Source organism: Peromyscus leucopus, chromosome 5, assembly GCF_004664715.2.
Source record: "Peromyscus leucopus breed LL Stock chromosome 5, UCI_PerLeu_2.1, whole genome shotgun sequence".
In the NCBI taxonomy this organism is placed as follows: Eukaryota; Metazoa; Chordata; class Mammalia; order Rodentia; family Cricetidae; genus Peromyscus; species Peromyscus leucopus.
Genome location: NC_051067.1, coordinates 48,191,661 through 48,214,792, shown reverse-complemented (window position 1 = coordinate 48,214,792; position 23,132 = coordinate 48,191,661). Strand labels below are relative to the sequence as shown.

The window sequence follows — 23,132 nt, the reverse complement described above, 5'->3', positions numbered from 1 at the left end:
TAATCTCTATTGGAAAGGTTTCTCCACCTAGCTGTTCTCCAGGGCACAATGTTTTCACTAGACCAGTTCACTCTCCTTCTGCCCTTAAAGGTGCAGTTTTCTTGTTCTTCTTTTTCCCTAACACAGGGCTGGAGGGTGGGGGCAGCCTGTCTCTGAACAAAAGACACTGAGAAAAACATACTTGGGTTCGAAATGGGGGTGTGGTGTCTATCTTGCTTCCAGAGCCAGCTTCTCAGTCAGCTCAAACAACAAATGGCAATTTACCAGTTTAATGTGTCTTTCTAAAAGTAAAAATTAAAGCCAGTATGTTATTTAGATTTTGTTTTATAGATATTATAAATGTTACCAGGTATTTTCTACATACATTTCTCCTTATTCTTTTAGTAATCCTGCAAAGTGAGTTAGCATCCAATATATTCTAGTATTTAGACATTTATTACAGTATTATTAATTTTTTGTGAACCAGTTATTACATTATAATTTCTAAAATAGACAATGAGTATGTAACTAAAAATTGATTTTAAAAACTGATTTCTAGAAATTATTGCCCAAGTTATTAACATCAGTCAATGAGTCTAATCCATTTTAGTTCATAAGTTGAAGAAGCAGATATGGTGTAAAACAAAGATCTATCGACTTTCTCACTTCATTTTAAAATAGAAGTGATTTTTAATATCACATATTGAGAATTGCAGTGTATGTGTTAACTATTAAGGTCAGAATTTTCATGGTTTTGACCTGTGATTTTTTTTTTTCTACAGTGTGTGCATGGACTCAAATGATGACATGAAAGCTGTTTTACTAGCACAAGTGGAGTCACAGGAGAACATTTTCTTTCCAAGCAAATGGCAGCACTTGGTACTTACCTATCTTCAGCATCCTCAAGGGAAAAAGAATGTCCATGGGGAAATCTCCATATGGGTCTCTGGACAGAGGTACTAAACATTCTCAGAAAATATTCTTTTCAGCCACAGTTTTAGCTTTTGTCTTCATTCCTGAAATATTGCAGACTAGGTAAAATTTAATATGTACTGAAAGAAATTCATATCAAAATTGGATTTTTTCCATTTATCACTTCAATACATAACAAGCCTTCCATGTTGAAAATTGTCCATGAATTCTGCTCTTGAGGATTCAACCAACATCAGACTGAAAATATTTAAGAATTGTACTATGATGAACATATACAGTCCTACCTGCTGCTTATTCTCTAAATAAAAGTATAACAACTATTTATAAGGCATTTATTTTAGGTGTTATAAGTAACCTAAAGATAGCTTAATGTATGGAAGAGATTATATGTTGCTATATGCTCATATGGCATTGTCTATAAGGGATTTGAGTAGTCTCAGCTTTTGGTATCTATGGGATGCCTGGAACCAACCTCTGGTGAATATCATGGACTGCTGTATTTAGGTATGAGGAGAAAGCCAAAAACGTGGGCAGTAGATATTTATGAACAATATATACTAGGTAAGCAATTATAGGATATGTAATATTGCCCCTCAAACCTATATATTACAAGGATGAATCCACAAGGAATTCTTTAAATTAATTGAATAAGAGGACTAATGTCTAAATTTAATTGAGATTGGAGGAAATTAAAATGACTAGAAAAGATTGTAAAGTATTATATCTGGTAATAAACTTAGACGGGTCCTAGAGCTATATAATGTTACAGATTCAGGTAGAAGACTGCATGACTTTGACTGCACAGACTTCACAGCCAAGTTAGTAAAAATTTTGTAGATGATCTTAATGTAAAAATTAACCCCGAATGAACTATGTCCTACTTTACTTTCTATCTCAGGGAGAAAAGGATTTATTTGGATACAGGTTACAGTGCATCATCAAGGAAAGTCAGGGCAGGAGTGCAAGGCAGAAACCCAGAGGCAGAAACTGAAGCAGAGAACACAGAGGAATGCTGTTGACTCCCATGCTAACCCCTGGTTTGCTCCACTACCTTTCATAAACAGCAGAGGACTACCTGCCTCGGGGTATCATAGCCCACAGTGTAGGTCCCCCCATCAATCAGTGATCAAGAAAATGTCCCCCATGCATGCCCACAGGCAGTCTGATAGAGGCAATTCCTCAGTTGAGATTCCCTCTTCCTGGGTGACTGTGCCAAGCTGACAAAACTAACTAGCACAAGTTCTAAGGTACCTTGGATTTGAAAGAGTGGAGTGAAATAGCATGTTGGATGATACAGAATTTAAAACTAGTTTATCATGGGAGAGGATTGAAGTGACTGGAAGAGTCTCAGTTGAGTCATGAGAAAGAAAAGTGGGTAGACAAGATGGAAAAGCTTGCCAGCAGTGAGTGTCAATTATTTTTTATAAAAGTGTTATGTGTTATAGACTTGTTATATTGAAGACCTTTGGCTAGGTGCTTTATATATGTTATCTCCTTATCCTCTCAAAAATTACTCAAAATAGATTAGATCATAGAAGGCACATATATCTTTAGCAAAAGTTAAGGTGTTTATCAAGGAATGACTACATGTCAGGCATGGCCCTGCTGTAGGAGGCTGCAAGCACTGGTTACTTACAGCCATCAACTTTCAATCACTGAGGGAGACGAGGAAGAAGGGCTCTCTGTAAATGGCTTTGGGATAGCTCATAGTGTCTGCTCCAGGAAGTTAAACCCACGTTCAGTTTTGTTGATACATTGAAGAAAATACATAAAAACTGAAGCTGGTATCCATCTTCCAGATAGTATTCACACCTACCTTAGCCTGAATGGCAGCTATAACCAATTAGTAAATTTGTTTTCAGAACACTGGAGTTCTGGATTAGAAGTGGAGATAGGCCCCTTTCTTCTTAGACACTCTCCTCATTTCTTGAGCTAGTAACAAGTGGCACTTATTGTACTAAGTCTGCACTGTACCTCATTTTACCCTTCACACTACATTATGAAGTAGGTATGTTATTGACTCTATTTGACATGCTCCGCTGAGTCCTAGAGTGGGTAAGGAGACTTGCCCAGAGCTGTGCCACATGGAAGGAGTGTAGGCAGAATTTGAAGGGAGGCTCTGAGCCTAGATGGGGATGGGGGTCATGCTGTAAACCCTGTACTGTGCTGCTCCTGCGGCTCTTTTTGCCTCAGGATGGCTGATGGGTATGGGGACTCTACACTAACTAGGCCCTTTCAGAGTGAAAGATGAGATTTGTCTCCGATGGTTCTGAGTTAGTAGTAGACTTTTGAGTCACACATGTTCTCTCTTTCCTCTCCCATTTACTTTACTTTGAAGAAATTTCCTTGCCAGTTGGTAAGTTAATTTCATTGGTTTTGACAGATCAATGAACAAGTGACAGGTCAATAATACTATTTTGCTGATTTAAATTTGGTTGTTATTGTAGAAGCTATATAGTTTAATGTCCACAAAGAATGCATTTTGATAACAAGCCAAGCATCATGACTCACACCTGTAATTCCAGTGCTATAGAAGTTGAGGCAGGAGGATTGCTGTGAGTTCAAGGCCAGCCTAGGCTACATAGTGAGTTCCTGGCTAGCCTAGACTACAGAGGGAGACTACCTTAGAGAAATGAACAAATAAAAATAACCAAAAAAACCACATAATGACAGTGGAAAATACCTTCTTAGCATCAAAGTCACACAAACGCAGTAGAAGTGTGTGGCAGAGATACACTTCATATTTACTGTGTTTATTTTATGTTCATCTTGCAATAGGTTTTCTTTCACTTAAGAAAAGTAAATCATAATGTCACTAGGTGGCAGTAGTGTTTTAATTGTGGCCATTTATTGACTCACAAAGGAGACAGTCATAGATTGTCTCTTTTCTTTTATTAATATATATTAATCAATTATAGGTATTATTTGTTTATATTAAATTAATATATGCTAATAATTACTAATACATTACAAATTATTTATTTATTTATATATACTAATAATTACTTTAATTAATTATATACACATATTTTCCTATTTGGACTGGTGAGCTGACTCAGCAGGATAAGATCCTTGCTGCCAAGCCTAACAACCGAGTTTGATTTTGGACGTCAGTTGAGGGAATCAACTCCTCCAAACGTCTCTGTGCACCTTAGTGTGCACATGCACACACAGATTTATGTACATACATAAATGTAATTTTAAAAATTAAAAGATATTACTATTAAGATAGTTGGATTTATTTACTAAATATTAATCAGATACTAAGATTTTAAAATAAATGTATAAAAAGTTTAATATCTGAAAGTGAGTTAGCCATGTAGGCTAAGTCTCCGTTTTCCAAATTTTAGACTTTGCCTTAACAGGGAGTTTCCTTACTATGGAGTTTATGGAATTCCTGAAATAGGGGTGGACTTGCACTCAGTGGTTTCTCCAAACAATGAAGTAAGCCTTACCTTTTCTGGCTCTGTTTTATGTAAGAATTCTTGACAAACATTTAAAGAAAAAGAGGAGAATGAACAAAATCTCTGTAATCATTAGCATTAGAAAACAAAATACAAAAACACTGGCATTTCAGAGGTTAGAGACAGCAAAACTTGTGGGCATTCTGAAATTCTGATTCCAACACCTCATGGGGAATGTGAAATCTTAGGAAGTATTGCCAAGACAGGAAAGTTTTTGACAAATTAAGGGGAGATGGTTACTTTATTTCTGTGAACTGGGAAGACACACATGTAAAAGTCATGTGACAAAGACAGCTTTCAGCAAATGTGTGTTTGCTTCCACTGGCCAACATGTAGGATCCCCGGGGAACTGTCCTCAACCTGTGGACCACCAGCACCTCTGATCAAGAGACAGAAGGCTACCCTCTTTTCTCTCCCATTGATGACAATACATTTCAGGATCTAGAAAAGTTCAGGAATGTCATCTCATTAAGCATTCATGGTATTCCCAAAAATCATTAACTTAATTTTGTTTCTAATGTAGGAAGACTGATGTCACCTTGGATTTTGTACTTCCAAGAAAAACAAGCTTATCATCAGACAGCAATAAAACATTTTGTATGATTGGTCATTGCTTAACATCCCAAGATGAATTCCTGCAATTAGCTGGAAAATGGGACCTTGGAAACCTGCTCCTCTTCAATGGTATGTTCTCCCATAAAGCATTTCCAAACTTTTCTTTAAATTACTATGTACTACATAAATTAACCTGACAGCAATCTTGGTCTCTCCTCATTGACTAATGTTTAATTAGTACTGTATTTCCAAGATTCTGAGATTCACTTTCAGGATATTGTTAACATTTTATAGCCAAACATTTTCTTACAATTGCTGTATGATGTGGAGATGTAGCTTCTAACCTCATCCCATACATAATCAACATTACTTTGTAGCCTTGGGAAGTGCACTGTCATGACTAGTAAACCTAGAATAGTCGTCTCTTATTTATGACTTTTAAAGGTTTGCTCATTTTCTGTGTATGTGGTTTGCCTGCTTATGTGACTGTGTACTACATACATGCCTGGTGCCCACAGAGGTCAGAACGAGGTGTTGGATCCCCTGTAGCTGGAGCCACAGGAGGTTGTAAGCTGCCATCCTTTGCAAAAGCAGTCAGTGCTCTTAACTACTGAGCCACCTCAACAGCCCCTCTTTTATTCATGATTTTAGTACATTCTATCAAAATAGCAAATTTATGCAAAAACAGTGAAAACCATTTAAAAACTATTAAGCCTGGCACATAAAGGTATCAATTCAAATTTCACTTTAGAATGAAATACATCAAGAAATAGTTTTCATAAAAAAATTCTAAGTTTTCATTTATTAAAAAAAAAAAACAACAAAGCAAAACAAACCCAAATTTGGTTAAATTAAAATTCACTGTCTTAAGGAACAAATAGACATTTTATCAAAAGCTTCCCAGTTTACATTATATACATCCATTCATCTTTATAAAGTTGACATAGGTTAGTTATCCTTACACTCACTTGGAAATTGAGCCTTTATAGGTTTTATAAGATATAGTGGACAACTGAAAGAATCCAGCAGACAAACATACTCATACTCCTACCTCATCTTCTTGCTATATGTGAAAAATTCTACTTGAAATGTTTTAAATAACTAGCTTTGTTTTTCTGCTATCCAGGAGCTAAAATTGGCTCACAAGAGGCCTTTTACCTGTATGCTTGTGGACCCAACTACACATCCATAATGCCATGTAAATATGGCAAGCCAGTGGTTGACTACTCCAAATACATTAATAAAGAAATTTTGAGATGTGACCAAATTAGAGACCTTTTTATGACCAAGAAAGATGTGGATGTTGGTCTCTTAATTGTAAGTTTTAGTTTTATAAGTTTTAACATTGTATTAGGTTTGTATAGATGTGTTCATTGGCATGTATAATTAGCAGTGAATTAGAGTCATAAAGTTTTCCATTTTGTTCTTTTCTTAGAATATAGAGTTTTTTCCTTAAAAAATGTGAAATACTTTAATCTCTTGTTAAACTTGTTTCATGCTTGGAATTATATTTATCTAGCAATTTTATCAGCTTAGTTTATTTTATACCTAATAATATTTCAAGAAAAATGTTTATGATATATTGAAAATATAGCACTTTTAGCCTGATATACTCCTTTTTAAAAAAAAAAAAAACCACACAGTTCATTCTTCTTCATGCTTAGAAATAAATACAAAGACTCACTTACAATATTAGTTGTAATTGCATGTAGGAGGGGACCATGAGATCGATGGTTCAGTGGGTGAAGGGGCTTGTTGTGCAAGCCTGGTGACCTGAGCTGGACCCCTGGAACCCACGTGAAGGTAGAAATAAAACCATACGCATCTTGTAACGTGTACATGTGCACACTCACAAATAAAAATTAATTGCATATATTCAGGGCTTAGATAACTACTCTTTAGTATCAGTATAAAATGGGAATTTTGCCTTCAAAGTATTGCTGTTTTTTTTCTATTGCTTTTTCACATTATTCTTTTATTTTGTCTTATCAGTATAGAGTTCAGGACCTACTGGTGGGGATTTTTGTTAATAGCACCTGTGAGCTGTACCAGACTGTAGCTGGTTTAATTTATGTATGGATAAGACATGTGCTATGCTTAATGAGACTGCTTAAACTGCTGTGGCTTCTTGTAAGAGGCTAAAGCCTAGGATCCTCTCTGACTTCTTTGAGGAATAGCTCAGAGAAGTTTGACATGGATCAGTGCTGGTTTAAACTACTATCTCCAAGGAGAAATACTGAAGTTTTAACTTGATTTTGTTTACTTATGCTGACAGTGTGAATAATAATTGAAATAAATAATAATAATAATAATAATAATAATAATTGAAATAAAGATCTATTCAGAGACACTTTTTAATTGAAAATAGATTCTTCTTGCATACATTATATCCCAACTACAGTTTCCCCTCCCTCCACTCCTCCTAGCAACCTTCCACCTCCCTTCTCCCTCAGATCCACTCCCCCTCCATTTCCTCTCCTTGAAAGACCAGCCTCCTAGAGACAACAGCCAGACAGGATAAAACAAGATGCAATAAGACAAGGCAAACGACCTCATATGGAGGCTGGACAAGGCAACCCTACAGGAGGAAAAGAGTCTCAGGAGCAGGCAAAAGAGTCAGAGAGTCACTGCTCCCTCTGTTCGAAGATCCACAGGAACACCAAGCTAACAGCCATGACATGTACACAGAGGACCTGGTGCAGACACAGAGGCCCTGTACCTGCTGCCTCAGTCTCTGTGAGCCAACATGAGCCCTGATTAGCTGATTTGATGGGTCATGTTCTCCTGGTGTCCTCTATCTCCTCTGACTCCTACAGTCTTTCCTCCCTTAGAGACACTTTTTAACTAAGTGGGCAGCCTGTGAACAAATCCAAAACAAAAACTTGGGGTAAATTAACCCAGAGTCCTCATGTGTCTAGGAGTTAGAACAGTGCCAGAAGTAAACCGAATGTGGCAGAAGACTTAGCTCCCCTGTATTAAATATATAAGTCTTATCTATGTGAGTTTGATTACAGAAGTAATTAAAACACTCTCTGAATAATGAGAAAAAGGCTTAGTTGTAACTAGTATTTTCTGTTTTATTCTCATATTTATTCTGGATGTATCAAAGTCAGAATCCTCTGCTGTGGCTCATGTTATTGGTCATAGCTTGATTAGCTTATCATTTCTGTTGTAGGAGGAAGCTGTGCTTCTCTGTCCATCTTCGTTTAGTGTAGTGGCCATCTTTTTAAAAATAAAACTATTTAAGGACCTTTTTATGTTGAAATGTTTATTTGCTAGTTGATAGCTAACATCTTAAATTTGTTTTGTCACTAAAGGAAAATGTTTGTGTTTTAGGAAAGTCTGTCAGTTGTTTATACAACTTACTGTCCTGCTCAGTATACCATCTATGAGCCTGTGATCCGACTTAAGGGCCAAGTGAAAACTCAGCTCTCTCAAAGACCCTTCAGCTCAAAGGAAGTCCAAAGCATCCTGCTAGAACCTTCTCAACTCAAAAGCCTCCGGCCTACGGAATGTAAAACCATCCAGAGCATTCTGCATGAGATTGGTGGGGCTGGTGTATTTGTTTTTCTCTTTGCTCGGGTAAGAATCATGATTATAGCTTTGTCTGGATACAAGCTCCCTCTCTTTTATTGATAAATTGAAGGCTTCTTGTAGAGTACCAAAAAAGCTGTACTCCACTATGTAAAACTCTTGAGACAAAAAATGATCACATATTACAGATGATACCAAGCTTTCTGCAAAGGATTAAGGTTTATTTTAACTTATGAAGATCTTAGAAGTTTTCTATTATCCACAAATATAATTGGAACAAGTAAATGTTAAATATATGATTGTAATTGCCTTTGGAAAGAAAATATATGCTATACTAATGATATGAAAGAAACGTTTTTTTTCCTTTTAAAAATGGTTTTTCATTATGTGCATGTGTCTGTGTATGTGTGTTCACACATATGTGTAGTTACTGGTGTAAGCCAGAGAAGAGCATTAGAGTCCCTGGAGCTGCCGGTACAGGCAGTTATGAGTCACCTGATGTGGGTGCTGGGAATCAAACCCAGGTCCTCTGGAAAGGCAGCAAGCTCCTTTAACCATTGAGCCACCTCTGCAGCCCCAAAACATTTTCTTTTTTTAAAGAAGAGGGAGACAAAACTTTGACTACATATGAAAATAAACCATTTATTTAGCTACTTACAGGCAGGAAGAATATTTTTCCTGATAGAGAATGAGCAGTCCATAATTTCATTGTTTCTGTTTTAAGGATTGCTGAAAAGCACAATGTGGGCACAAATAACCTCGTTTTTATACATATAATTTCTACTTCCTCACATCTATATCCCTGTTTAATTAAAGCAACTTTGATCTTCCTTTATCCTTATAATGTCATTTTATTTGATCCCTAAGTATAACTTCTGAAACATCATCAGATTTTCACAGCATGTGCTTAACTAGCTTGCTTCCTTTAATGGGGCCACTTTTGATTTAATTTTGAAATAAAGGGGTATATCAGCATTTGTTGTTAGAGTTTGTGTTTCTTTGTAAATCTTGCTGGTGTCTTACCTATCCTAGTGCGTTTCTGCCTTGTCATCCTCTCACTGCTTTTCTCCCCACCTCTAGTATCCAGTTGAACAGTTTTTCCACTGATATTTCAAAAGTAAACTTTCATTTAACTCCTCATCAGTATTTTGTGATCTCTTTTTACATTATAATTTCAAAATGTATGCCCTGGGTTTTTCTTGATTTATCCAAGTGGTAAATATAATTGAATCCTAGAAAAGAGATTTAATTTCTATTGTACATATATTTATGATCTTGCTCGTAGACTTTTAAAGTATGTTTTCACATTTAAAATTTAGAAATTGTGTTCAATATTCTGCTTCCTGTACTTATCTTATAAAATGTATTTTCCCGAAAAGTCTTCCATGTGCAGCCTGTCTTTTAGCCCATGTACCTTCTTCAGGTGTTCCAGTGTAGGCCCTGCCCTTCTGGATGTGCCCTGCGCTCGTTCTTCCTTATCCCTGCTTTCCAGGCAGAGTCTGCCTTTCTCCTCAGGCTGGCTTCTCAGTGCAGTCTTCCTTATACCAGCAGAGGAATCAGAAGTGGATGTATGTGCAGGAGAAATCTAAGTCCTGCCCTTGCCTTTTATCTTGATTGTCATGCCTGCTTCTTTTTTTTGTGTGTTTGTTTGTTTTGTTTTATTTTGGGTTTTGTTTTGTTTTTTTGAGACAGGGTTTCTCTGTGTAGCCCTGGCTGTTCTAGAACTCACTGTATAGACCAGGCTGGACTTGAACTCACAGAGATCCGCCTGCCTCTTCCGCCAGTGTGCTGGGATTAAAGATGTGCCCCACCATAGCCAGGCTTTTTTGGTTTTGGTTTTGTTTTCAAGACAGGATTTCTCATGCCTGGTTCTTAAAAGTCAGAGGTATCAGAGGCATTGGTTGAACTGTAGTACTAGGCACAACATGTGGCTTTTATTTTTCCCTTTATCTTTATGTTAGACAGGAGCCATCACTGGTACATTGTACCCTTAGCTTTTTTATGCCTCTCCCTCCAGCACATCATATTTTTGAGCCTGTTTCTTGATTGACCATGGAAAACTCAAGTTCTATGACCCTGTTTCAGATTACTAAATATAAGTAAGATGCTACTGATCTCTAAGGCTGTCAGTGTTACCTCTGTTCATTTTAGTATATTTGAGAGATTAAAAGGAATGGGATTTATGATTTTCTTTAAGTTTTGCTTATCCACAATTCTTGTTATAGTGTAAGCATTAAAAATAGCTTGATACAACATTACTATAGGTAATCACACACATTAAATTTTTACTATTAAGAGATCAAGAGAAAAACATCTACTTTTTGTTTTCAGGTTGTTGAACTCAGTGGCTATGAAGAAACTCAAGCATTAGCACTGCGGGTTATATTGTCTTTGATTAAGTATAGCCAACAGAGAGCACATGAATTGGAAAATTGTAATGGACTTTCTATGATTCATCAAGTGTTGGTCAAACAGAAATGCATTGTTGGCTTTCACATTTTGAAGGTATGCCCTCACAAAATTTGTTCTTGTGGTTTCTGTGCAGTGACACTCACCTTTCATCAGTATCTTCCATAATTATTTTATGTTGCCAGTAAATAAAGGAAACTCACTAATATATATGTACTCGAACTAAGGTATTCTGATTCTTTCCAGAATACTTATATTTTTTCTAAAGCCTTTTGGAAAGGAAGAAAATAAACTACAAGAATTTTAGCTCTAAATGTACAGATGTACTCCAGGCAAGCCCTTTGTTCTGTGGGCTAATGAAGTTGTTTATCTCACTCCCACACTTCCATTTCTCCAGAGGTGTACTACTACAGTCAGGCAATATTGCTACAGTTAGGATTTGTTGTTGTTATTTGTTATTCTTGTGTGTAGGAGGCCTTAGGATATGAATACACTTATTAGCGTGTGACCATGTATGAATGCACATACAGGTGTGTGTACATGCTCATGGAGGTCAGACGTTGATGTCAGGTGTCTTCCTCTAGCTCTCCATCTTCATTTTTTTGAGACAGGACTCTCACAACGAACCTGAACTTCATCAATTCAGATTGACTAAATCCTCTGGCCTCTGCCCTGCCTTAGTGCTGTTACAGGTGTCCATAGCCACATCTAACACTTACAAGAGTTTTTGAACTCAAGTACTCATGCTTGTGAGGCAAATGCTTCACCAACTGAGCCATTACCCCAGCTCTAATGGGTAGTTTTTGTTAAATAGTTTTTTATTTGTTATTTGAGAATGTCATACATGTACATAATATATTTTGATCATATCCACTTTCCACTTTTCCCCTCCAACTCTCCTGGACCCCTTCCCAACAAGACCTTCTCCAAACTTCATATCCTCTTGCTCTTTTCTTCTTCCTCCTTTTCTTCTTCACATTTTTTCTTTTATTGAAAATAGATTCTTCTCTCATATAATATATTCTGATTATAGTGTCCTCTTCCCCTACTTCTCCCATTTCCTTCCCACCTCCCCTCCCTTCCAGATCCTCCCTTTCTGATTCATAATAAAAGAACAGGTTTCTGAGGTAACAAACAAACATGACAAAATAAAATATAAGATGAAGCAAAAACTATCATATCCTAGTTGGACATGGCAACCCAACAGGGGAAAAAGAGTAGTCCCAAGGGTAGGCACACGAGTCAGAGACCCATTTGTTCTCCCGGTCAAGAGTCCCATAAAAATACTAAACCAACAGCTATAATATATACACAGAGGACCTGGTGCAGACCCTTGAAAGCATCTGTGCTTGCTGCTTCAGTGAGCTCTGTGAGCACATGTGTGCCTTGCTTAGTTGATTCAGAGGGCCTTCTTCTCTGGTTTCCTCCATCTCCTCTGGCTCTCAAACCTTTCAGCTTCCTCTTCCCTGGAATTCCCTGACCTCTGAGGGAGGGATTTGGTGGAGTCTTCCAATTTAGAACTCTCTCTCTGCATAATGTCTGGCTCTGGGTCTCTGCAACTCTTTCCATCTGCTGCCAAAGGAAGCCTCTCTGATGATGACTGGATAAGGCACTGACTTATGAGTATAGCAGAATATCATTAAGAGTCATTTTATTGATGTATTTTATTTTATTTTTAGACCAATGATGTTTGGTTTTATCCTAGGTCTCTGGGCTGTCTGCTCTCTGGTTCTTGGTTACTCAAGTAGTCTTGGATGTGGGTTCCTTCTGGACTGGGCCTTAGATCAGATCAGACATTGGTTGGCTATTCCCACAAGTTCTGTTCCACAATTGCACTAGCATATTATGCAGGCAAGACAGATTGTTAAGTCAAAGGTTTTGTGAATGGGTTGGTATCCATGTTTTTCTTTTGGTAGCCTTCCCAATACTAAAGAGACTAGAACTTAAGGGTGAGGAGGGCTCTGTGTAGGCACCAGTTCAACTTCTCCATGTTCAATGAGTTATGCAGGTGTTGTCCTTGTCAATGAGGCCCCACTGTCAGTTTGCAGAGAGCAACCTTTTGTCTTAGCAACATCTTGGGTTGTTTGGAGATTTCCATGAGACCCTGTTGGCCAACTCAGTTGAATACAACCTAGTCCTGTCATTGGAAGCCTCACCTGGCTATAAGCGATGGCCAGTTAAGACTCTATCCCCCATTACTAGGAGTCACCTTCATAGGTTCTAGGAAGTTTCCACTGCACTATGTTTCCACACCCCTCCAAGTGCCCCCCAGTTCCAGCCATCTCTCCCCACACTCTCTCTCTGCACCCTAACTTCCCTTGCACCTGACCCCTGCTCCCATCCCCATCCCTAGTCCACCAGTAAAATCTGTTTTACATTCCCCCCTCCCAAGGAGATTTCTGCATCCATCCCCCCCTAGACCCTCCTCTTTACCTAAACTCACTGGGTCTTTGGATTGTCACTTAGTTATCACTTACTTAACAGTTAATATTCACTTTTAAGTGAGTATATACCATATTTCTCTTTCTGGGTCTGAGTTACCTCACTTAGGATGATTTTTTTTTTCTAGTTCCATCCATTTGCTTGAAAGTTTCATGGTGTCATTTTTTTTTAACAGCTGAGTAATACTTCATTGTGTAAATGTACCATAATTTCTTTATCCATTCTTCTATTGAGTGACATCTAGGTTGTTTCCAGTTTCTGGCTATTTTGAATAAAGCTGCTATGAACTTGATTGAGGAAGTGTCTTTGTGGTAGGATGGAGTGTCCTTTGGGTATAGTCCAAAGGCATATAACTGAGTCTTGGCATAGCTAGATTAGATTCTCAACTTTCTGAGTAACTGCCATATTGATTTCCATGGTGGCTGTAAAGTTTGCACTCCCATCAGCAATGGAAGTGTGTTCCTCTTGCTCTACATCCTCACCAGAATGAGCTGTCACTTGTGTTTTTGATCTTAGCCACTCTGACAGGTTATAAGATGGAATTTCAGAGTTGTTTTGATTTGCATTTCCCTGATGGCTAAGGATGTTGAATATTTTAAGTGTTTCTCAGCCATTTAAGATTCCTCTATTGAGAATTTTCTGTTTAGATCTGTACCCCATTTTTTAATTGAATTATTTGGATCTTTTGAAATCTAGTTTATTGAGTTCCTTATATATTTATGATATTAGTCCTCTGTTGAATATGGAGTTGGTAAAAATCTTCTCCCATTCTGTAGGCTGCCGCTTGGCCTTGTCCAAATGACTGTTTCCTTTGCTTTACAGAAGCCTTTCCGTTTCATGAGATCCCATTTATTATTTCTTGGTCTTAAAACAAATCAGTGTTCTGTTCAGAAAGTCATTTCCTGTTCTGAGGCTTTCGAGGCTATTTCCCACTTTTTCTTCTCTCAGGTTCTGTGTATTTGGTTTTATGTTGAGGTCTTTGATCTACTTGGACTTGAGTTTTGTGCAGAGTGATAAATATGGATCTCTTTGGATTCTTTTACACATATAGCCATCCAGTTTGGCCAGCATCATTTGTTGAAGATGCTGTCTTTTTTCTAGTGTATATTTCTAGCTTCTTTATAAAAAATCAGGTGTCCATAGGTATGTGGATTTATGTCTGGATCTTCAATTCAATTCCATTGATCAACACATCAGTTTTTATGCCAATACCATGGTTTTTTTTTTTGTTGTTGTTTTGTTTTGCCTTTTTTCGTTGTTGTTTTTAATTACTATAGCTCTGTAGTACAACTTGAAATTGGGAATGGTGGGGACATCCAGCAGTTCTTTTAATGTCCAGGATTGTTTTTCTATTCTGAGGTTCTTGTTTTTTCCATATGAAGTTGAGAATTGTCCTCTTAAGATCTGTAAAGAATTATGTTGGAATTTTGATGGGGATTGCATTGAATCTATAGATTTTTGGTAGTATGGCCATTTTTACTATGTTAATCCTACCTATCGAAGAACATGGAAAATCTTTCCTTTTCCTGTTATCTTCTTCAAGTTCTTTCTTCAAAGACTTGAAGTTTTTATCATACATGTCTTTCACTTTCTTGGTTAGAGTTATCCCAAGGTATTTTATTTATTTGAGGGTATTGTGAAAGGTATTGTTTCCCTAACTTCTTTCTCAGTCCATTTGTCATTTTTATATAGGAGGGATGCTGATTTTCCTTCCTTCCTTCCTTCCTTCCTTCCTTCCTTCCTTCCTTCCTTCCTTCCTTCCCTCCCTCTCTCTTTCTTTCTGTCTCTCTCTTTCTTTCTTTCTTCCTTCCTTCCTTCCTTCCTTCCTTCCTTCCTTTTCTTTCTTTCTTTCTTTCTTTCTTTCTTTCTTTCTTTCTTTCTTTCTTTCTTTCTTTCTTTCTTTCTTTCCCTCTTTTCTCTCTCTCTTTCTCTCTTTATTTTCTCTCTCTTTCTTTTTCTCTCTTTCTCTTTCTCTCTCTCTTTTTCTTTCTCTCTCTCTCTCTCTTTCTTTCTTTCTCTCTTTCTTTTTCTCTCTTTCGTTCTTTTTCTCTCTTTCTTTCTCTTTCTCTCTCTCTCTTTCTTTCTTTCCCACTTTGCTCAAAGTGTTTATCAGCTATAGGAGTTCCCTGGTGGGATTTTTAGAGTCACTTATATATATACTATCATACCATCTGCAGATAACCATACTTTGACTTCTTCCTTTCCAATTTGTATTCTTTTGATATCTTCCAGTTATCTTACCTAGAACTTCAAGTACTGTATTGAATAGCTATGGAGAGAGTGGACAGCTTTGTCTTGTTTCTGATCTTAGTGGATTGCTTTGAGTTTCTCTCCATTTAATTTGATGTTGGCTATAGGCTTGCTGTAAATTGCCTTTATTATATTGAGGTATATTCCTTGTATCCCTACTTTATCCAAGACTTTTATCATGAAGGGATGTTGGATTTTGTCAAAGACTTTTAGCATCCAATGAGATGATCATGTGGATTTTTTTTCTTTCAGTTTGTTTATATGGTGGATTATGTTTACTGATTTTTGTGTATGAACCATCCCTGCATGTCTGGGATGAAGCCTACTTGATCATGGTGGATGATCTTTTTGATGTGTTCTTGGATTCGGTTTGCAAGTATTCTGTGTCTTTAAGGGAAATTAGTCTGTAATTCTTTTCTCTGTTAAGTCTTTTTGTGGCTTGGGTATCAGGAGTATTTTGTAGTTTGAGGTCAGGTTTGTGACCTTATAAAATGAATGAGCAGTGTTCCTCTTTTGTGGAATAATTTAAAAAGTATTGGCATTCATTTTTCTTTGAAAATCTGGTAGAATTCTGAAACTATCTATCCCCTGGGCTTCTTTTTGGTTGGGAGACTTAATGGCTGCTTTTATTTCACTAGGGGTTATAGATCTATTTAAATTGTTTAACTGATCTTGATTTAACTTTGGTAAGTGGTACCTATCAAGAAAATTGTCCATTTCTTTTAGATTTTTCAAATTTGGTGGAGCACAGGTTTTTAAAGTATGTTCTTATGATTCTCTGGATTTCCTCAGTGTCTGTTGTTACGTGCCCCTTTTCATTTCTGATTTTGTTAATTTGGATATTCTCTCTCTGCCTTTGAGTTACTTTTGATAGGGGTTTGTCACTCTTGTTGATTTTCTCAAAGAACCAACTCTTGGTTTCATTCATTCTTTGTATTATTCTCTTTGTTTCTATTTTATTGATTTTAGCCCTCAGTTTGGTTATTTCTTGCCATCTACTCCTCTTGGGCGGGATTACTTCTTTTTATTCTAGAGCTTTCAGGTGTACTGTTAAGTTGCTCGTATGAAATCTTTCTAGTTTTTTTTTTTTTTTAATGTAGGCACTTAGTGCTATGAACTGTCCTCTTAGTACCACTTTATTTGTGTCCCCTAAGTTTGGGTGTGCTGTGTGTTCATTTTTCATTGAATTCTAGAAGGTCTTTAATTTCTTTCTTTTTCTGCCTTGACTTATTTTTTGTTCAGTAGTGAGTTGTTCAGTTTCCATGAGTAGTGAGCTTTCTGTTGTTGATATCCAGCTTTAATCTGTGGTGGTCTGTCAGGATACAGGGAGTTATTTCAGTTTTCTTGTATCTGTTGAGATTTGTTTTGTGTCCAAGTATGTGTTCCGTTTTGCACCATGAGGTGCAAAGTAGAAAGTATATTATTTTTTGTTTGGGTGAAATGTTCTGCAAATATCTGTTAGGTCCATTTGGTTTATAACACCTGTTAGCTCCAGTATATCTCTGTTTAGTTTTTGTCTGGATGACCTGTCCATTAGTGATAGTGGGGTATTGAAGTCTCCCTTTGTCAGTGTGTGAGGGTCAGTGTGTGATTTAAGCTGTAGTAGTGTTTCTTCTACCAACTTAGGTGCCCTTGTGTTTGGGGCATGGATGTTAATAATTGAAATGTCATCTTGGTGGATTTTTCCTTTGGTGAGTATTCAGTGTTCTTCTCTGTCTCTTTTGATTAGTTTTGGTTTGAAGTCTATTTTGTTAGATATTAAAACAGCTACACCAGCATGGTTCTTAGGTCCATTTCCTTGGAATATCTCTTTCCAACACTTTACCCAAAGGTAATGTCTATCCTTGATGTTTAGGTATGTTGCTTGGATGCCCCAGAAGGATAGATCCTGTTCTGGTGTGAGAGTATTAATTTCCTGTGTTTTCATGGGTATAGTTAACCTCCTTAGGTTGGAGTTATTCTTCTAACACCATATGTAGGACTTGATTTGTAGACAGATACTGTTTAAACTTGACTTTATCATGGAATATCTTATTTTTTTCCATCTATGGTGATTGAAAGTTTTGCTTGGTATAGTAGTCTGGGCTGGCATCTGTAGTCTCTGAATCTGTAGAACATCATTCCAAGCCCTTTGACTTTTCAAGTCTCCATTGAGAAGTCAGGTGTAATTCTAATAAGTCTGCCTTTATATGTTGCTTGATCTTTTCCCTCACAACTTTTAATATTCTTTCTTTGTTCTGTATGTTTAGTATTTTGATTATTGTGGGGTGAGGAGATTTTCTTTTCTTGTCTAATCTATTTGGTGTTCTATATGTTTCTTGTACTTTTATAGGAATCTCCTTCTTTAGGTTAGGAAAATTTTCTTGTATGATTGTGTTGAAAACCTTCTCTGGGCCTTTGAGCTGGGTTTCTTCTCCTTTCTCTGTACCTACTATTCTTAGGTTTGTTTTTTTCATAGTACCCCAGATTTCCTGGATGTTTTGTGTTAGGAGTTTTTTCGATTTAACATTTTCTTTGACCAATAAATTCATGTCTTCTATCATATCATCAGTGCCTGTGATTCTCTTTTCCATCCGTTGTATTCTGTTGGTGAGGCTTGCCTCTATAATTCCTGTTTGAATTCCATTTCCAGAATTCCCTTAGTTTGCATTTTTTTTTATTTTGTTTTTCGAGACAGGGTTTCTCTGTGTAGCTTTGCACCTTTCCTGGAACTCACTCTGTAGTCCAAGCTGGCCTCGAACTCACAGAAATTCGCCTGGCTCTGCCTCCCGAGTGCTGGGATTAAAGGCGTGCGCCACCACTGCCCAGCCTTGCATTTTCTTTATTGATTCTATTGTTCAAGTCTTCAACAATTTTATTTATTTCCTTACCCTATTTGTTTGTGTTTTCTTGAAGGGATTTATTAATTTCCTCTTTAAGGACCTCTATCATCTTCATAAAAGCTGTTGTCGGGTCTTTTTCTTGTGTTCCGTCTATGTTGGAGTATTCAGAGCCTGCTATGATAGGATAGCTGGGCTCTAGTGGGACATATGGCCTGGTTGTTGGTTGTGTTTTAACACTGGGGTCTTGGCATCTGCGTTTGGGATGATTAAAGATCTAGGTGCTGATTTCTGGATTTGTCTGTGTTGGGTGGGCGTATTGTGCCTTGGTTTCTATTTCCTCTCTGGATTTCCTAAGAGTATGAGAGCTGTGTGTTGTCTGTTTTCCTGGCCTATTCAACTGGTGTGTTCATGGGGAATGCCTGCTGGTATTGGAGGCTGGGATGCTGGGATGAATTGGGGGAAGGGAAAGAAAATTGGAAGAGAGGGTCTTTGTAATTCCTTGGGCATGAGGTGAGAGAGGAAAGAGAGAGCACAGCAGATTTCCAGCTACAAAGCTAGGGATGATATAGGAAGTATTGGATCTCAGGAGCAGTAGGAGAGCTGTGGGTCTGCCTTCAGCCTTCTTGTTGCCTTGGTGGGAGCAGCCCTTGGGTTAGAAGGGGGTGCCTTCTGGGGTTGGGGTCTGGGACAAAACAGTGAGTGGGAGGAGGAAGGTTTGGAGGGGATGGTTTGTGGGATCCGTAGGAGAAGTGGGCAGCAGTGAGGGGGGGCTGTAGCTGGTGTTCTCTTGCAGTGCTGGTGTTGGGACTAAGGATTGGGTCTGGTGAACAGAAAGGAGAAAGTCTGTGGGCAGCCTACCTGGTTTTCTGTCTAGAGTGGCCTGTAGTTTAGCAAGGGGTGCCTACTGGAGTTGGGGGACGGGATATAGCCATGAATGGGGGAAGGGAGGATAGTGGTCCGTGGGACTCCACAGGAGATGTGTGTTCTGTTATAGCTCTCGGGATGAGACTGGGGCATTGGGTCTAGGGGAACAGAAAGAGGGGGAAAGGTCTGCAAGCAGCCTACTTGGGTTTTCTGACACATATGGTCTTTCATCCTCTTGCTCTTTAAAAACCTCTATCTAACCTAGTGGGTCCAATAAGTTCTGCCTGTGTGCACATGGGTGCATCTACTGAAGAATGGACAACCTATCAATACCCACACCCTCAAGAAATTTACACTCTTTTCTCCTAAGCTAGGTGGCGGTGGTGGTAATGGTTCATGAACCCCTCCCCCATCCATGCTGCACTTTTGAATGACTTGATTTTGTGCAGCTGCTGCCAGTTCATATGTGCGAAAGCCTTGTCATATCCAGAAGACAGCATCTTACAGCACTCCTCCCCATTTTCCAGCTCTTACGTTCCTTCCTTCCCATCTTCTTTGAAGTTCCCTGACTCTTGGGAGCAAGGAAGTGGATATAGGTATCCTATTTAGTGCTGAACATTCGTATTCACTTGTTCTTATCACTTTGACTAGTTAGAAGTCTGCATTAAGCACTGCAAAAAGAATCCTCTCTGATCAAGATTGAAAGCAACAGAAATCTATGAGTATAAACATAAGTACTTAGACGACAGTTTGATAACATGGCCATTTAGCATAACAACAATAGTATGTTCCCCCATGCCCTATAGCCTCCTGAGCTTTTGAACAGATTTGTAGTGCAGGTATGAATTTCCATCTTATGAATAAGCATGCCCTCTAGTGGTCTTTAAGGCAACTGCACTCATGTACACTCCCCATACATAGAGCACACTAAATAAAAAAATTTAAAAACCCAAGGGCTAAAATCACCCATGTGAGCCTTAGCTTCTGCAATCATTTATACCTCATGAAGTTATTGGGAGGATTAAGCAGTCTAAAATATGAAAATTTACACTGGAACTTGAACTCAGACCAACAAGAATAAATCAAGGGCTGGAGATTTGCTCAGTGATAGAGCGCTTGTCTGTAATGTATAATCCCCAGGTTCCATCCCTAGCATTGCAAAAAATGAAGAGTAAGGATGAGTTGTAGGTGGATTTACCCTGTGTTTGAAACCAAGAAATCATAACTATTTGAAAATTTATGATTTACTGCTAAGTTGAATTGTTTTATAAAGTAGATATTTGGAGAAACATTTAATTCCTTACTAGTTTTCCTTTAAATTTGATGTTATGATTGCTAAGATGGAAAATTTGATATTTATGGTGAGTTATTTGGTTATCCATGGTTATCCAGTTATTACTGCATTTTACATTAATGTTAATTTTCTGTAGACCCTTCTTGAAGGTTGCTGTGGTGAAGACATTATCTACATCAATGAGCATGGAGAATTCAAGTTGGATGTTGAGTCTCATGCTATAATCCAAGATGTTAACCTGTTGCAGGAACTATTGCTTGACTGGAAGATATGGAATAAGGCAGAGGCATGTGATGTGCACTTTTATTTCATCTGTGTATGGTGGTAAAGTACATATAGCTTTCAGTTTGCTTATCGATCATTTTAAGTATGTTGTTCAGAAGCATTACTTGTGTGCAAATATTGTACAGCCATCACCAATATTTATCTCCATGGTTTTTTCATATTATAAAAACAAAGCTGTATACCCATCAAACCTCTTTGCCTCTCCCCCTAGTGCTCATAACTGCCATAGTATTTTGGGGTCTGTGATGCTAACTACTCTTAAGTATCTGTTTATGGAATCATGCAGTATCTGTTTCTTTATGATTAGATTAATAAATGGAATCATGCAGTATCTGTTTCTTTGTAATTATATTAATATAATGCCCTCAGGATTCATCCAGGATTCTTGTTCTTCTGAGGTTGAGGAATATTCCAATGTGAGTGTATGCTATGGTGTCCTGGACCTCTCATGCTCCAAAGGACATTTAAATATAATCATCTAAATAAACATTTTAAAGGACATGAAATTGGAAGGAGGGGAGAGGTGCATTTGGAAGGAGTTAGGAGAGGAGTGTAAATATGATCAAAATACATTGAATATATATATATATGAAATTATTAAAGAATAAAAATATTTTTTAAAAAAATCACTAATTATTCTGGAGGAGAGGATGATTTTGCTACTTCAGTGTAATGTTATTTATAAATGTAAATCTGGAGGCTTGTTTTGTGTGGAGTTTTGAACTGCCTGAGGTAATGATGAACTGAAAGGAATAAATTTTAAGACTTGCTTGCCCTAACCCCCAAAATTGAATCGACATAGAATATGCACAGTGCTAAGTAGTTATGTTTAGAGTCTTCTAAGAGGCCCATGGCATGTTTTCCATAACTCTGTGCTAACTGATGCATGTTTATTTTCTCAGCAAGGTGTGTGGGAGACTCTGCTAGCAGCTCTGGAAGTCCTCATCCGGGCAGAGCACCAGCAGCAGCAGTTTAATATTAAGCAGTTGCTGAACGCCCACATAGTCCATCACTTCCTACTGACTTGTCAGGTTTTACAGGTACTTTTCATGTAGCTTCTCTGTGGAGCTGTCTCCTGCAGTGGCTTCTTTTAATAACCTACTGCTGTGCACATCGAGATTTCGCAGGCCTGTCAATGGGAATTTCTTCTGTCTTTTGTCTTACCTACTCCACAAGCCTGTTTTCTTTCAGCTCTTGCCACCTGATCTTTATACTGTCATCTTCTCTAACTCAAACCACAAAAGAACAACTAGTTTCTGCACGTTTCTTTGTGTTGGGATATAATAATTGTGTGGTTTCCTGAACATCAACATTTAGTGATCCCTAACTCATTATATAGTCTTTAAATAACAACTTACACATATGTATGCTTTTAATAAATATAATTTATTGTAGGTCTGTTTTATATGTTAATCAGCAACATGGAAATATATCCAAAATATTATGTTCAAAAGTGACACTAGCTTATGTTCTGTGTCTGTGCTGTGATCTGCCTTTACAAATGTCCTTTTATCTGCTTTATACTGGACTAGTTCCCAAAGTTTTCTTTTGTTTGGAATGTTTGAAACATTCGTGAGTCTTGTTAAGTGAGATAAGTCCAGATAAGGTGGGATCTATGGGATCCTTATTATTTCATGAGGCCAGTGCCTTTCCTTCCATAGCCTGACACCTTCACAGTATAGTTGGGTTAAAATCCAAATAAGATGACATGTGTCATCTGAAGACGTGGCAGCCTCCTAGTGCACTAAACTCCTGGTATTCTTTCCTCTCTGGCCACAAATGAGAGGTTCCCCTTCCTCTGGCACACGACCCTTCTTTTGCCTTGGATGTTGTTGCTCTTGTTCTTTTCATTTGACTCACATGTGCTTACCTCTGGGGCTCCTTAAACTCACCCCTGGAAAGAAGCCTCCACTGATTTTTTTCATCTTAATTGGTCCCTTCTGCTTCATACATTTGTTCCCACTATACATATATGGTATGGTTTTATGTTGTTCATGATATTACAGTTAATTTCCCTCTGTAAATCTTCTGAAGGTCAGATATGGAGTTTTTGTTGTTGCTGCTGTTGACCACACTCCGACTTCTATATCAGGCACACATAGGAAGTAAATGAATACTTGCTTTAAAAAGCATCATATGTACCTTTCATGGCCCCCGTGGTACATCAGGTTATTGTCTTCAGAAATACAAGGCTTTGATTTCTTAGCTTGGTGAATATTTTATGTATCATTTATGCTTTTGTTTTCCTCTAAATCTGTTTGTTTATCCATTTTGAAATGTATTGCCATTTTGCAGTAAGTT

At 37.7% G+C, this 23,132-nt stretch overlaps 1 protein-coding gene across 3 annotated transcripts in view; it reads left to right on the top strand.

Annotated features, from left to right (window-relative positions):
• Positions 1-23,132, top strand: part of Lyst (lysosomal trafficking regulator) — a 159,301-nt gene that overhangs the window by 55,242 nt on the left and 80,927 nt on the right. For all 3 annotated transcript variants that reach the window (XM_037205934.1, XM_028859792.2, XM_037205933.1), the window contains exons 14-20: positions 762-935; positions 4,900-5,060; positions 6,058-6,248; positions 8,268-8,513; positions 10,797-10,970; positions 20,683-20,832; positions 21,734-21,871. In XM_037205934.1, the coding sequence (XP_037061829.1) occupies positions 762-935; positions 4,900-5,060; positions 6,058-6,248; positions 8,268-8,513; positions 10,797-10,970; positions 20,683-20,832; positions 21,734-21,871 (1,234 nt within the window). The remainder of the gene's footprint in view (positions 1-761; positions 936-4,899; positions 5,061-6,057; positions 6,249-8,267; positions 8,514-10,796; positions 10,971-20,682; positions 20,833-21,733; positions 21,872-23,132) is intronic.